We start from the raw sequence: 14,154 nt of genomic DNA on the forward strand, positions 1-14,154 counted from the left end.
TTTTGCAGCTTCATCGGCTCTGTGGTTGCCCTGTGACAGATCATCCTCACATGTATGGGCTTTACATTTAATTACTGCCACCGTTTTGGGCAGTTGAATTGCTTTTAATAATTGTTTTATGCGTCTGGAGTGTGCAACTGGTGTGCCTGCTGCTGTCATAAAATTTCTCAGATGCCATAGAGCTCCGAAATCGTGCACCGCCCCGAACGCATACCTAAAGTCAGTGTAAATGTTAGCAGACTTTCCTGCTGCCAGTTCACACGCTCTTGTTAGTGCTACTAACTCTGCCACCTGGGCTGAGTGAGGAGGACCAAGAGGTTCAGCTTCTATGATGTCTGTGTCATTTACAACAGCATAACCTGTACATAATTCACCTGTGTCTGTTTGTCTATGACAACTCCCATCCGTGTAAAATGTCACATCTGCATTCTCTAAAGGTGTGTCACGTATATGTCAGGTCTAGCAGTAAAGGTCTGATTCAGATATTCCATACAATCGTGTGCATCATTATATCCGCTGAACTCACCTCCCGCCAGCAACTCGTCTCCTTCCACCCTTTGTACATCATGTTGTACATATGGTAAATATGTTGCTGGTTTCAGCGTACTGCATCGTTTAACAGTGATGTTTGCGGGTGCAATTAGAGCTAGTTCCCATTTGGTAATCCTACAGAAGAAATGTGTCTGGTTTGGGCAGAGTTCAGCAGAGCAGATACAGCGTGAGGAGTGTAGACAATCATATCATGGCCCAATACTACGTCCTCACTTTTACAATAGAGCAGTAGCTGCTACATTTCTCAAACAGGTGGGGAGTGATCTTGCCACAGTGTACAATTGGGCACTGTAGTATGCTATGGGCCTACTGGCATCACCATATTTTTGTGTGAGGACACCTGCAGCACAACCATCGGCTTCCGTACAATATTCGGGTATTCCCAATGCAGGTGCTTTTGTCAGACTATCCTTAAGATTAAGGAAAGCCTGCTCTGTTTCCTCTGTGTGTATGAAACGATCGGGCTTGGGGGAAGAGACTAAGGATCTTATTCAGAGGCGGCCGTACGGTCTATGACCGCACGGCCGCCTCGATGTTTTGCCAGTGTGCATGCGCACGAGAGAGCCGGCTCCCTTGTGCGCATGCGTGAGACCCGCTATGACCGACAGCGCCAGTCGTAGCGGGTCTCTTACCAAAGGGGGTGAGCTGTCGATGTTGAATGACAGCTCACCCCGTTTGGAAGGCGGGCCGGGGGGGTGGCAGCGCAAACGGAGGTGTTCCCATGGGAACGCCTACCATTTGGGGGAGGCCCCGCTGACATCACTAGTCATGTCAGTGGAGAGCTTCCGGCTCTGACAGAGCCAGAAGCTCTCCGGGGCTTACGACAAGTGAGACCCTACCCTAGGGTCTCGTCGTAAGCCCCGATGGTCGCGATGGTCTATGACCATCACGATCATCACCCGAGCGGTCGTTAGAGCTGTGGGTGTGAACCCACAGCCTAACGATCGAAACAGAGGCGGCCGGTCAGGATGCAAGCGGCCGCCCAGTTTCTGAGCGACCGCTTGCATCCTCCGACCGCCTCTGAATGAGGCCCTAAGGACCTTATTCAGAGGCGGCCGTACGGTCTACGACCACACGGCCGCCTCGATGTTTTGCCAGTGCGCATGCGCATGCGCGCGAGGGAGCCGGCTCCTACGTGCGCATGCGTGAGACCCGCTATGACCGACAGCGCTGGTCGTAGCGGGTCTCTTTCCAAAGGGGGCGAGCTGTCGATGTTGAATGACAGCTCGCCCCGTTTGGAAGGCGGGCCGGGGGGGGTGGCAGCCCAAACGGAGGCGTTCCCATGGGAACGCCTACCATTTGGGGGAGGCCCCACTGACATCACTAGTGATGTCAGTGGAGAGCTTCTGGCTCTGACAGAGCCAGAAGCTCTCCGGGGCTTACGACAAGTGAGACCCTACCCTAGGGTCTCGTCGTAAGCCCCGATGGTCGCGATGGTCTATGACCATCGCGACCATCACCCGAGCGGTCGTTAGAGCTGTGGGTGTTAACCCACAGCCTAACAACCGAAACAGAGGCGGCCAGTCAGGATGCAAGAGGCCACCCAGTTTCTGAGCGACCGCTTGCATCCTCCGACCGCCTCTGAATGAGGCGCTAAGTCCTGTAAAGGTAAGGCCAAAATAGAAAAACCTGGGATCCACATTCTACAGTATCCACACATTCCCAAGAAGGTACGAATTTGCTGTTGGTTCTGCGGCAGTGTCATGTTCTGTATGGCCTGGATTCTGTCATTTGTGAGATGTTAAAATAACCAAGGAAAGGGGGGATTGGAAATTAATCTTGAGCACTGGATAGAAGTTGTATATTGTATGTATTGTTTTAAATAGGATACACTATTTTACAAATACAACCCTCATTGGGTATAAGAATAACGTAATGTGTAGGTGCTCCCCTTGAGAGTAGGAATAATTGCAACGAACAGAGAAGGAAAAAAGAACTCTCACGTTGGGGTCAGACTATAGTAATCTTGATTCAATTAATAAGTAACTTTTAATCAATATGCATTAAAACGTCAGATCTGCCTTATTGTCAATACTGACACACAAAATATAAATATTAAAGACACCAAACAGCACACAACAAAACAATACAATACATAAAAATAAATATCACTGATGCTAAAAGCAGGGTGAAATATTGTTAGCTGGTGACATCAGAGAGTGAGAAATTGATGTGATCATCAAATTGATTCTCTGAGTACACCTCTCTTATAGTCAAAGTACTACATTGGTATTGGAATGTATTCCAACCTTAGCGAATATATAAATATTAAAGGTACAGTGATTCATTTACATACACATCAACACAAATGGAATAATGTGTTGAGAAGTTAATCCAATATGTATAAATAATGTGTTAGATCAAAAAGCAATCAATATTGGATCAATAAGTACAGTGACTAAATGGGTGAAACCGCAGGCACAGAAAGAATCACAGAGGTATTATATAGATATTCTAATAGGATAGAACAAAATTATGTATATGTACGGAACTCCCAATATTATATCCACAAAATTGTATATTTAAAGAGAAGCACAATCGTGCATCTGTCCTGTTAGTCGGATCACACAAGTAACTATGCAGATGTAATAAATGTGCACTTGTTGTTCCGCCAATAGCCGTGTATACAGTGTACTGGCAGGTACCTTGGAAATAGTGAGCTAGAGAAGATACAGATGTATATATGTAGGTGAATCCCTTTATTGGATATCAGAACGGCAGCTGCTGCCTGTCATTATGTAATCCAAACAGTGAATGACAAGTGAGCGTGCGGTTAAGTTTATCCAAGGGTAGGAATAAGTATAATGAGCATCTGCTTTTAGACCCAGTCTGGAAAAGGGACCTGGTATAAATAGCGCAGGAGCCTATTCGGACTGAGCTCTAATGAGAGTGCCCTGAAGAATAGATAATAGTGACATAAATAAGAAATTTATAAATAAATAAAGATTGACTCAAATGAGTGAGAAAAATAATAGAATAAGTAAAATTAACACAGTATAAATTCGAAAATGATGCTGCTGCCTCTCACATGCCACAAGGTATAGGTGAGTGGTGAGAAGCACAGATTCGTATACAGTGATAGAAATAAGATAGGAGGAGTAACACTATGACCCGTATATGGTGAGTAGATGCTCTGTCTACCTAATGGTTGTTGCAGAGAAAACGACTCACTCAAATAAAACGGTCTCTGTGTACACCTAGAAAAAGGGAAGGAAAGGTACCTGCTTGCTCAAAACCGAGCCGGCAAGAGGTGAGCAGGATCTATTGTGTGGGGAGTTCACGCGTGTGCTGCTGTGCGCAGTCCCGCCTGTACACAGCGGGAGTGCCCGGATCCAAGACGCGCGTTTCACAGCCTCCCACCACTCTTCTTCACCGGAAAGATGGGACTGTTGGCTACACTTGCTGTACGAACTAAAATTCCCTGTTGCAATAATCGCTCAATTATTGGAAAAACACCTAATTCTACCTCCTGTTTTAGTGGGTACTGGGGAATTTTTGGAGCTTGCCTACTGCCTTTTAAATTTACCATTACGGGGCTTACGTTTGCCATTAATCCAGTGTCCTGTCCATCCTTAGTCCAAAGGGAATCTGGAATTTGGGACAACATTTGATCTACCTGAGATGGATTTTCATTTAAACTGGTAGAGTGGTACATTATCCTTTGGGGAGTGTCCAACATATCCCGCACCTCGTGTGCGCAACTCTCTCTGGGATATCTAGAGACTAGAAATACACCATCAGGGGTGCAATATATGACACATCCCATCTTACATAACAAATCTCTACCCAGCAGGTTAGTAGGAGCCGCAGCAGCCAGAAGGAAAGAATACCTGGTATGCAACGGCCCAATAGTAACTTCTGTGGACTTTGTTAAAGGATAATGTTGCACTTTACCTGTTACACCCATTGTTGGTACTGTCTCGTTGGTCACCTGTAAATTAACGGGAGATTTTATCACTGACCTGGTCGCCCCTGTGTCTACAAGAAAAGGATATTTAGTACCAGCTACATCAACCATCAAGACCGGTTCTTCCCTAGTACTTCCCGTTAACCTGACTATCTGTAGACTACAGGTATGACCTGACCCCTAGCGTTGGCTTCCATTCTCCAATAAAGCATAACGGCCACAATTGGAGCTGATGCCTGTTGGACATTTGCTGGTCTCTGTGCATGACCTTTATGGGGATATCCAGGTACTCTCTGGTTTGGGGGTCCTACCCTTTTTACCGGACAGTTTCTATTTAAATGTCCTGTTTGTTTACAATTAAAACATGCTCGTGGATCAGATGAAGACACGGGTTGTTGTGAGGTTTGAGCAGGGGGGAAAGGTGATGGATATGGGTAGGGATATGGAGGATAAGGGTATTGTGAGGGGCATGAAGTTTGTGGGTATTATGGGACCTGTGGTTGTGTAGGGTAAGTGGGATAGAGCTGTGTTTGCTGTGGTGTGGGATTAGTGAGGGCGTATAACTGTTCAGGTGTAGGTGTGTGTGTGGGTGCAGGTGTGTCTGCTGGCTGTGATGTTACCGTCATTCCTTCCAGAGCTTGGATACTGACAGCCATTAGTTTCTCGCTCTGGGTCTCTCTCTTCTTCGAGATATTTTATCATGTTCTATGGCAGATTCTATGAGGGTATCCATTGTGACTCCCATCCAGCCAGGCTGTGAGGTCTGAACCCGGGTCTTTAGGTTCTCTTTAAGACCATCCATGAGTATGGTGACTATCATTCCCCTGTGGTGAGTGATATCTTTGATATCTTCTATCCCAGTGTACTGGGTGATAGCCTGCAGAGCCCGGGCGCAATAATCTTCTGCAGATTCACTTTCCTTTTGTTTTATTGTGAAAATTTTGTTCCAGTTAACTACTACTGGAAAATATATACCCAATTGAGTTATGATACGGGAAATGTTACCTTGATTCACTTCATCTGTTAAGGGAACGTCACCATCCAATACACAGTCCGTGATAAATTTTGTCACGTCGATATTGCGTGGTAGACAGACCCTTAACACCACACGCCAATCTTTGTTAGTTGGCTCATGAGAACTACCCAAATTCCTCAAAAATCTTTGACATTTGGCTAGTTCCTACCACTTCCCTAGTGGGCACTACACCGTTCGCATCCGCATTTCCTTTCGGAACAGTTATTGTCTGAATGGGATGCAGACTGGCAGCGCTGCTACCTTTGACCTTGTTACCTGGCTGGGCGGTCCGTCTGTTGCTGCAACGTATGGTATTAACAACTTCCTCTATGGGTGCAGAGGGTGTTAACACTTCCCTTGCTGTTGCCGATGGAGATGGCGGCACCACCCGTGATTGTGGTGATGCAGCATCTATCATCTGCACAGCATGGGAAATGGCAGACATTACAATAGGCTCATCATCCACATCATAAACATTTTCTTTATGGTTGCTTAAGAGAGGGTACAAATAGCTTGTTACATTTTTATGGGTTTTTTCGATAACTGTACTTGCACCCCCATCCACATAAGGTGGCACTGGTGCGCGTGAACTGCTGGCAATACCGTCCGCAACGCTACCTTGCTGCACGTGCGCACTATTTTGCGGCTCACACACATTGCAATCTAGCGCTGCGGGTGTATTTTCTGGCAATGTGTTCGCGATGCTAGTTTGCGTCGCTTGCACATTTTAAAGCCACGCATCCCCTTCATGCTGCCACAATTTTAAACATTCATAATATTTTACCTTTTTACCTCGAGACCGCATCAGACTGATGTGGTCCCGGACATTATTCAATACATCTTTGTCAAAGCTACCAATTCTGGGAAACGGTCTAGCACTCTTCATTGTTATCTTAAACCATACATCTCAATACCTTATTGCATAAGTACCGTACTTTGTGTGCATAATGCGACGGGCCGATCCAAGCGGCGCTTCCATTAGCAGCACATCATTGTCTAACATCTCTATTGTGTGCGTGGCTCCCATTCTGAGACAACTCCTACGTTTTTCAATAAAGATTTAAACTGGAGAAAGACAGTCAAGATACTTTCACTTACCTGCGGACGCCTTTGAAAAAGGGTGTATCCACCAAACCCTATGAAGGACTTCTAGGCGCCTACACTCACTTATGGAAGGAAGATGCTCCCATACAATAAATCCCTTTTTGACTATGTTTCAACTGCTAGTACCCTATGTTTTCCAGTTGATTTTGTCCACCCTCTCCCCACATCACAATCACAATCTAAGCAAGACTATGCGGTTCAATTATAATGTTCAAATAAGCCTAACAGATCACACACATTGATTACTGAACACTATAATCACGCTGGGAGCCGAACCCTAACAAAAATAACAAACCCATACACCTGCCTTGTGTAAAGTAAACGGTAAGCTGCTACCGAGTCACTAGGCCAACTTCCTGCGCCTAGCACTTAAGGGTCCTACGATACCCTTAACATTTAGGTCCCGTGTTACACCCTAAACAAACACTCACAGTTACACACTTTTTTCCTGCGCAGAAAAATACACGTTAACCCAGATATTGGCAACAGTTGAAAAATTTAAACCTCAACGGCTTTGTTTAAACACGTGGCAGCACAACCGGAAATATGTATATGCTATTGTGCGACTAGTCGCATACACAATAATGCGACTACCACACAACCGTATGACTCACCTTTAGCTGCGTACGCAAAGTGCATCTCTACTGCGAGCGCTAAACTGTGACTCAGCATACTGCGGCACGCCCCTTTAACGTGAAATACTATCAACAGAGGAAAACAAACTTTTTCCTCTCTTTTCCCTGGATTCTAGTCAGCGTACCTTGATTCACACGATAACGGATAGCGATCTTTCAGCACCGAGTGGTTGCAGGGAAAACTGCGTGTGGCCACTATCCACCCTTTGGTGAGCTATCGATTACCGTATTTTATCGTGTGAGCAGGTAAGTGACCTCACACTATGAGCCCCCAACTAAGGATACTGAATTTGAACCTCTATACACTCCTGCCTGTATCTTCTAAAACCTGCCTATAAACCTCTAAAGTTGACGCTATTTGTGTACGCAGACATTCAGTATAATAAAGACTTTAGACCTTGGACGTGTGTTTCCAAAGCACAAAGTATTATTTCAAGAAAAGTACAGATAGTTACACGCTATGATCTAAGTACAATTTAGCGCAAAGGAATTATACAGACCCAAGTACAGTTATACATACGCATGCGCTCTGGACCAGATACCGGCATCAGCAAGAAACCTCCGTCAATCAGCATTCAGCAAGAACACTCCAGACTGGGGTCACAACATGCACATTTATACCCTCACAGAAACAGACAACACAATAGAGAGGCTTGTTGCTGAGCGGCGATTCGCAAAATGGCATCTTGCAGATCTCATTTTCAAGATGGCGTCTTGCGGCCAGTCGCAAGATGGCGTCGTTATGATCTAATTTTAAACTGATCTTGTCTCAGCCAATTATCCAGCTTCGACTATATATATATATATATATATATATATATATAGTCCCCGCCATTCCTCGTACTGAAAAGGACAATGCTCTTCTTAACTTCCCTTAGGGTGGGACGTGAGGAATGCCATCACTTCCATTCCAGTGCTCGCAATATAAACAGACGTACTGTACAGTGCTCAATTTTCAAATAAACTTTCAACCCCTATAAAATCCTTTCTAGCCACATAAATATAAAATAAAGGTCCCGATTCTGAGTTGGACGCAGACTCGTCTTTTGCTTTATGCTAATGTCGCTGCAAAGCCCTCCCCTGGCGCACATCCCTGCATCTTCCCTAGGTATTTCCAGGACCTCCATTTTTTGACGTCATAACTTAGGGCCTGAATCAGTACAGATCGCAGATGCGATCGCGGTAGCAATAGCTCACGCAGTTCTGCTGCGAAAATATGCTAATGTCTGTGATAGCACTGCCTTCGCAGCCCAATATAAGGACGCCCACTTCCCCTCTCTCACATCCGTAATACCGTGCAAGTCTGCAAAAACATCGGTACCGTCAAGTATCATCGGAGCCTCACGCACAAGTACACAAGGTCAGACCTTACTCAGAAATCGCTAAACTTCCTGCACGCAGTGAGAGCTCAGGCTGTGTATGGCATCGCCGTGGCTAAATTATGCACGCCCCTCTAACGGCGTTCAAATGCACTGACATGCCTGCGTTTCGCCGAGCATCCCATCCCCCGTCAACTCCCCAAATGGTACTTCCTGTCAATCACTCTGCGATGGGTCTATGTACTCACTGCAGTCGCAGACCCGATCGTAGTGGAGTCTTTGTACACGAGCACTGCGATGCATACGCATGCGCAGTATGCAACAATCGCGGTCTGCGTGCGCCTTAGCACCTGAGATCCTTGCTGAATCCGGCCCTTAAACAGGTCATATCCCCGAACCACAAATTTATCAATGATTTTTGCAATTACTTTGTTGGACTGCAACGGATCGCTAGATATTCACCCTACCCTAAGCATCTATATCTGTCTATTATCTATATATCTCATATCTATCTATCTATCTATCTATCTATCTATCTATCTATATATCTCATATCTATCTATCTATCTATCTATCTATCTATCTAATATCTATCTATGTATCATCTATCTGTCTGTCTCATATCTATCTATCTCATATCTATCTATATCTATCTATCTATCTCTCATATCTATCTGTCTATCTATCTCATATCTATCTATATATCTATATATCTCATGTCTATATATCTATCTCTCTATTTATCTCATATCTATCTATCTATATATCTCATATCTATCTATCTATATATCTCATATCTATCTCTCTATTTATCTCATAACTACTGTATCTATCTATATATCTCATATTTATCTATCTATATATCTCATATCTATCTATCTCATATCTATCTATAACTAAAGTGGTGATCATGCGCTCCTGGGTGTTATAATAAGCAGCTTTCTTATAAATGGTCAGATACCTGGCCAAGTAAGGGTTAATTTATGTGAAAGAAGCGCTCTATATATAAATAACGAAATATGTTTACAATGTACCAGCGGAGGTGACAAACAACACTCAATACATATAATATGCAACAATAGATGTTTAAAGCGCTTTCTGTGAAAAGTTAAATGTCCTGGAAATCAGTGAAAACCCGTGACTGGCGCGGCGGTGAGACAGGGTGTGTAAACTGACCCTACCTTTCCCTATGTCCCTCCGTGCAGGGCTCGCTTGGTCCGGGCTCCTGATGTTGAATCAGCAGTGCGTCTGCTCCGTTTGCCGCTTGTAATATAAACGGTTCGTCGGGGCAGCGTTCTTCTGCAGTGTCCCTGTGACAGTCTGTTTGCTAACCACCGCTCTCCTGGGGGAGTCCAATCTCCGCGCTCACTGGCTGGTGACGTCAGTCAGGTTGTGAACACCAACGCGTTTCATCCTTTCGGACTTTATCTATCTATGTATCTATCTATCTCATATTTATCTATATATTTATCTCATATCTATCTATCTATATATCTCATATCTATCTCTCTATTTATCTATCTCATATCTATCTATCTCATATCTATCCTATCTATCTATCTATCTCATATCTATCTATCTATCTCAAATCTATCTATCGATCTATCTCTCATATCTATCTATCTATCTCATATCTATCTCATATCTATCTATCTATCTATCTATCTATCTATCTATCTATCTATCTATCTATCTATCTATCTATCTCATATCATCTATCTATCTCATATCTATCTTTCTATCTCATATCTATCTATCCATCTCATATCTACCTACCTATCTATCTATCTATCTATCTATCTCATATCTATCTATCTATCTTTCTATCTCATATCTATCTATCTAATATCTATCTATCTATTTAATATCTATCTGTCTATCCATCTCATATCTATCTATCTATCTATCTATCTATCTATCTATCTATCTATCTATCTATCTATCTATCTATCTATCTCATATCTTTCTATCCCATATCTATCTATCTATCTATCTATCTATCCCATATCTATCTATCTATCTATCTATCTATCTATCTATCTATCTATCTCATATCTATCTATCTACCTATCTATCTTTCTATCTATCTCATATCTATCTATCTCATATCTATCTATCTATCTATCTCATATCTATCTATCTATCTATCTATCTCATATCTATCTGTCTATCTATCTATCTATCTATCTATCTATCTCATATCTATCTAATATCTATCTATCCCATATCTATCTATCTCATATCTATCTATCTCAAATCTATCTATCTATCTCATATCTATCTGTCTATCTATCTCATATCTATCTTTCTATCTCATATCTATCTATCCATCTCATATCTATCTACCTATCTATCTCATATCTATCTATCTATCTATCTCATATCTATCTATCTTTCTATCTCATATCTATCTATCTATTTCATATCTATCTGTCTATCTATCTCATATCTATCTATCTATCTATATATCTCATATCTATCTATCTATCTCTCTATTTATCTCTCATATCTATCTATCTATCTCATATCTATCTATCTATATATCTCATATCTATCCTATCTATCTATCTATCTATCTATCTCATATCTATCTATCTGTCTATCTATCTCATATCTATCTATCTATCTGTCTATCTATTTAGCTATCTATCTATCTCAAATCTATCTATCGATCTATCTATCTCTAATATCTATCTATCTATCTCATATATATCTATCTGTCTATCTATCTCATATCATCTATCTATCTCATATCTATCTTTCTATCTCATATCTATCTATCCATCTCATATCTATCTACCTATCTATCTCATATCTATCTATCTATCTATCTCATATCTATCTATCTATCTATCTATCTATCTATCTTTCTATCTCATATCTATCTATCTATTTCATATCTATCTGTCTATCTATCTCATATCATCTATCTATCTCATATCTATCTTTCTATCTCATATCTATCTACCTATCTATCTCATATCTATCTATCTATCTATCTATCTATCTATCTATCTATCTCATATCTATCTATCTTTCTATCTCATATCTATCTATTTCATATCTATCTGTCTATCTCATATCTATCTATCTATATATCTCATATCTATCTATCTATCTATCTCTCTATTTATCTATCTCATATCTATCTATCTATCTATCTCATATCTATCTATCTATATATCTCATATCTATCCTATCTATCTATCTATCTATCTATCTATCTATCTATCTCATATCTATCTATCTGTCTATCTATCTCATATCTATCTATCTATCTGTCTATCTATTTAGCTATCTATCTATCTCAAATCTATCTATCTATCTATCTATCTCTAATATCTATCTATCTATCTATCTATCTATCTATCTCATATATATCTATCTGTCTATCTATCTCATATCATCTATCTATCTCATATCTATCTTTCTATCTCATATCTATCTATCCATCTCATATCTATCTACCTATCTATCTCATATCTATCTATCTCATATCTATCTATCTATCTATCTATCTATCTATCTATCTATCTATCTATCTATCTATCTCATATCTATCTATCTATTTCATATCTATCTGTCTATCTATCTCATATCTATCTATCTATCTTATATCTATCTATCTATCTATCTCATATCTATCTATCTCATATCTATCTATCCCATTTTCTAGCTATCTATAAAATAATAATAATAATAATAATAATATAAATAATGGTTTAATATTAACTCACATGACAAATGATTCCTGTATGTCCCTGTGTAGTGCTGGATGTGCTCGGATGACAGATGATATTTTACTTTCTCATCCTCCCAGAGATCTGAGACGGGCACAGGAGAAATAGTCATGAGCACCAATGTGGTGAAGAACCACGCGTATTCAGTGACCGCGGCGGAAGAGGTAAACAATTCATGGCGCTGCTCAGTAATCGCCAATCCTGCCTGGCTGGGGGAACGTAAATGATCAGCTCACACTCTTCGGTTTGTACCAGGTCTCTTACCGTGGGGATATCGCCCAGATCATCAGAGTGAGGAATCCGTGGGGCTGCATAGAGTGGAACGGAGAATGGAGTGATAAGTATGTCCTAAATATAACATTATTCAGGGTTTACTTAGTACAAAGGCTGGAAACCATTATTGCCGAATACCCCGCCAGCCATAGGAGCCAGGGGCCACATCCTTCCCCACCAACATAATGACAGGAAGGGTAATAATACGGCACCTGGCATATGAGCGGAACGTAGGAAGGGCGTAATACTATCTTCTGCGCATGCGCTAAATTCATGGCACGTCTGATTGCTACTTGGGAAAGACAGGGGGAGGCGTGGATTCAGGGGAGGGGGGGCACTGATGTCTCCAGGGGCCCCTCCTCTGAATTTGAACCTGACAGGAAAGCCAAAGACATATTATTACTGCAATTTCTGAATGCACAACTCATTACATAGCTGTATACATGTAGCCATATTGACATAAGGCTAAAATAGTACCTTGAGAGTGCTGTCTGGCACCTTGAATGTATATGACTTGGTTTTATGTAGTAATTAAAGATTCAGAAGAGCAAGAAACTGACAATGAGAGACAGATATACTTCTATATGGAGGACCCTCCTATACTAGAATACTCACCTGAGATTCCGCCAGAAGGGAGTAGGGATGTAGGGGATAGTATAACTTTATGTGAAACTGCTAACAAACTTTCTTTAGGGAATGATGGAGAAAGTTTAAGAGAAAGCTGCTCTGTCTACGAGGATGGTGACATGAATGAATTAGGGGATAGAGTAAGGCCCAGTAGGCAAAGAAAGCCATCAGTGATTTTGACATATGATCGTCTGGGGCAGCCTAGAAGGGTGGATAGAGTCATAGATCCCAGCATAGTACTTCATTGGCCCTATTTAGGGTACACAGAAATTGTGGGACAGAGATAACTAAAGTAGTCATGTATATATGTTTGGTTTACTGGATTTACATAGATTACCAGGGGGAGATTGTAGCCATATTGACATAAGGCTAAAACTAGAATAGGCTCATTTTAGGATGTGGTACAATAATACCTTGAGAGTGCTGTCTGGCACCTTGAATGTATATGACCTAGTTTTATGTAGTAATTAAATAATATATATATATGTATGTATTTAGGTAACTATATCTGTAAGGGGCATTTATGGTATTGTATATTTATGTTTGTACTCTGTGAGGGGGTGGGCAAGACCACAGCAGAGACAGTACATGATTTTTTAGCCCATGCGATTGGCTGCAGCAGGAGACAGGAGGGCTTGAGGACTGGAAGGCTCCAGAAGCAGCGCGAGCCGTTTAGTGGAAGGGAAGCTCGCGCTGTGAGCGGGAAGAAGGGAGCTCGCGCGGCGGCAGTTAGGATATATAGGGTTGCGCTAGTGCTTGGCGCCAATCTGCTATTCCCCCCTCCTGTGCCCACATCGAACTGACCTGTACGGAGCGGAGCGCTCTAGTCAGCGATCGTGGTGCCAGTGTGGGGCGCCGGTGATCCAGCTGGTCCCGGCTGCATATAGAGAGGATCGGGCTCCGGCGGTAGCGTGAGCCTAGCGGGTCCCCGCGATTCAGTGAGGCGCTTCCAGTTAGAGACAGCGGTAGCGCACGACTAGAA

General features: G+C 42.2%; 1 protein-coding gene across 1 annotated transcript in view; it reads left to right on the top strand.

Moving 5' to 3' along the window:
- The window catches only part of LOC148453686 (calpain-8-like), a gene marked incomplete at its 3' end in the record, with an annotated part of 52,210 nt that overhangs the window by 15,838 nt on the left and 22,218 nt on the right, over positions 1-14,154 (top strand). The window contains exons 6-7 of the mRNA XM_088461860.1: positions 12,353-12,436; positions 12,528-12,613. Coding sequence (XP_088317986.1) covers positions 12,353-12,436; positions 12,528-12,613 — 170 coding nt within the window. The remainder of the gene's footprint in view (positions 1-12,352; positions 12,437-12,527; positions 12,614-14,154) is intronic.

This window comes from Taudactylus pleione, unplaced genomic scaffold, assembly GCF_031769625.1.
Source record: "Taudactylus pleione unplaced genomic scaffold, aTauple2 ptg001117l, whole genome shotgun sequence".
NCBI classification, from domain to species: domain Eukaryota; kingdom Metazoa; phylum Chordata; class Amphibia; order Anura; family Myobatrachidae; genus Taudactylus; species Taudactylus pleione.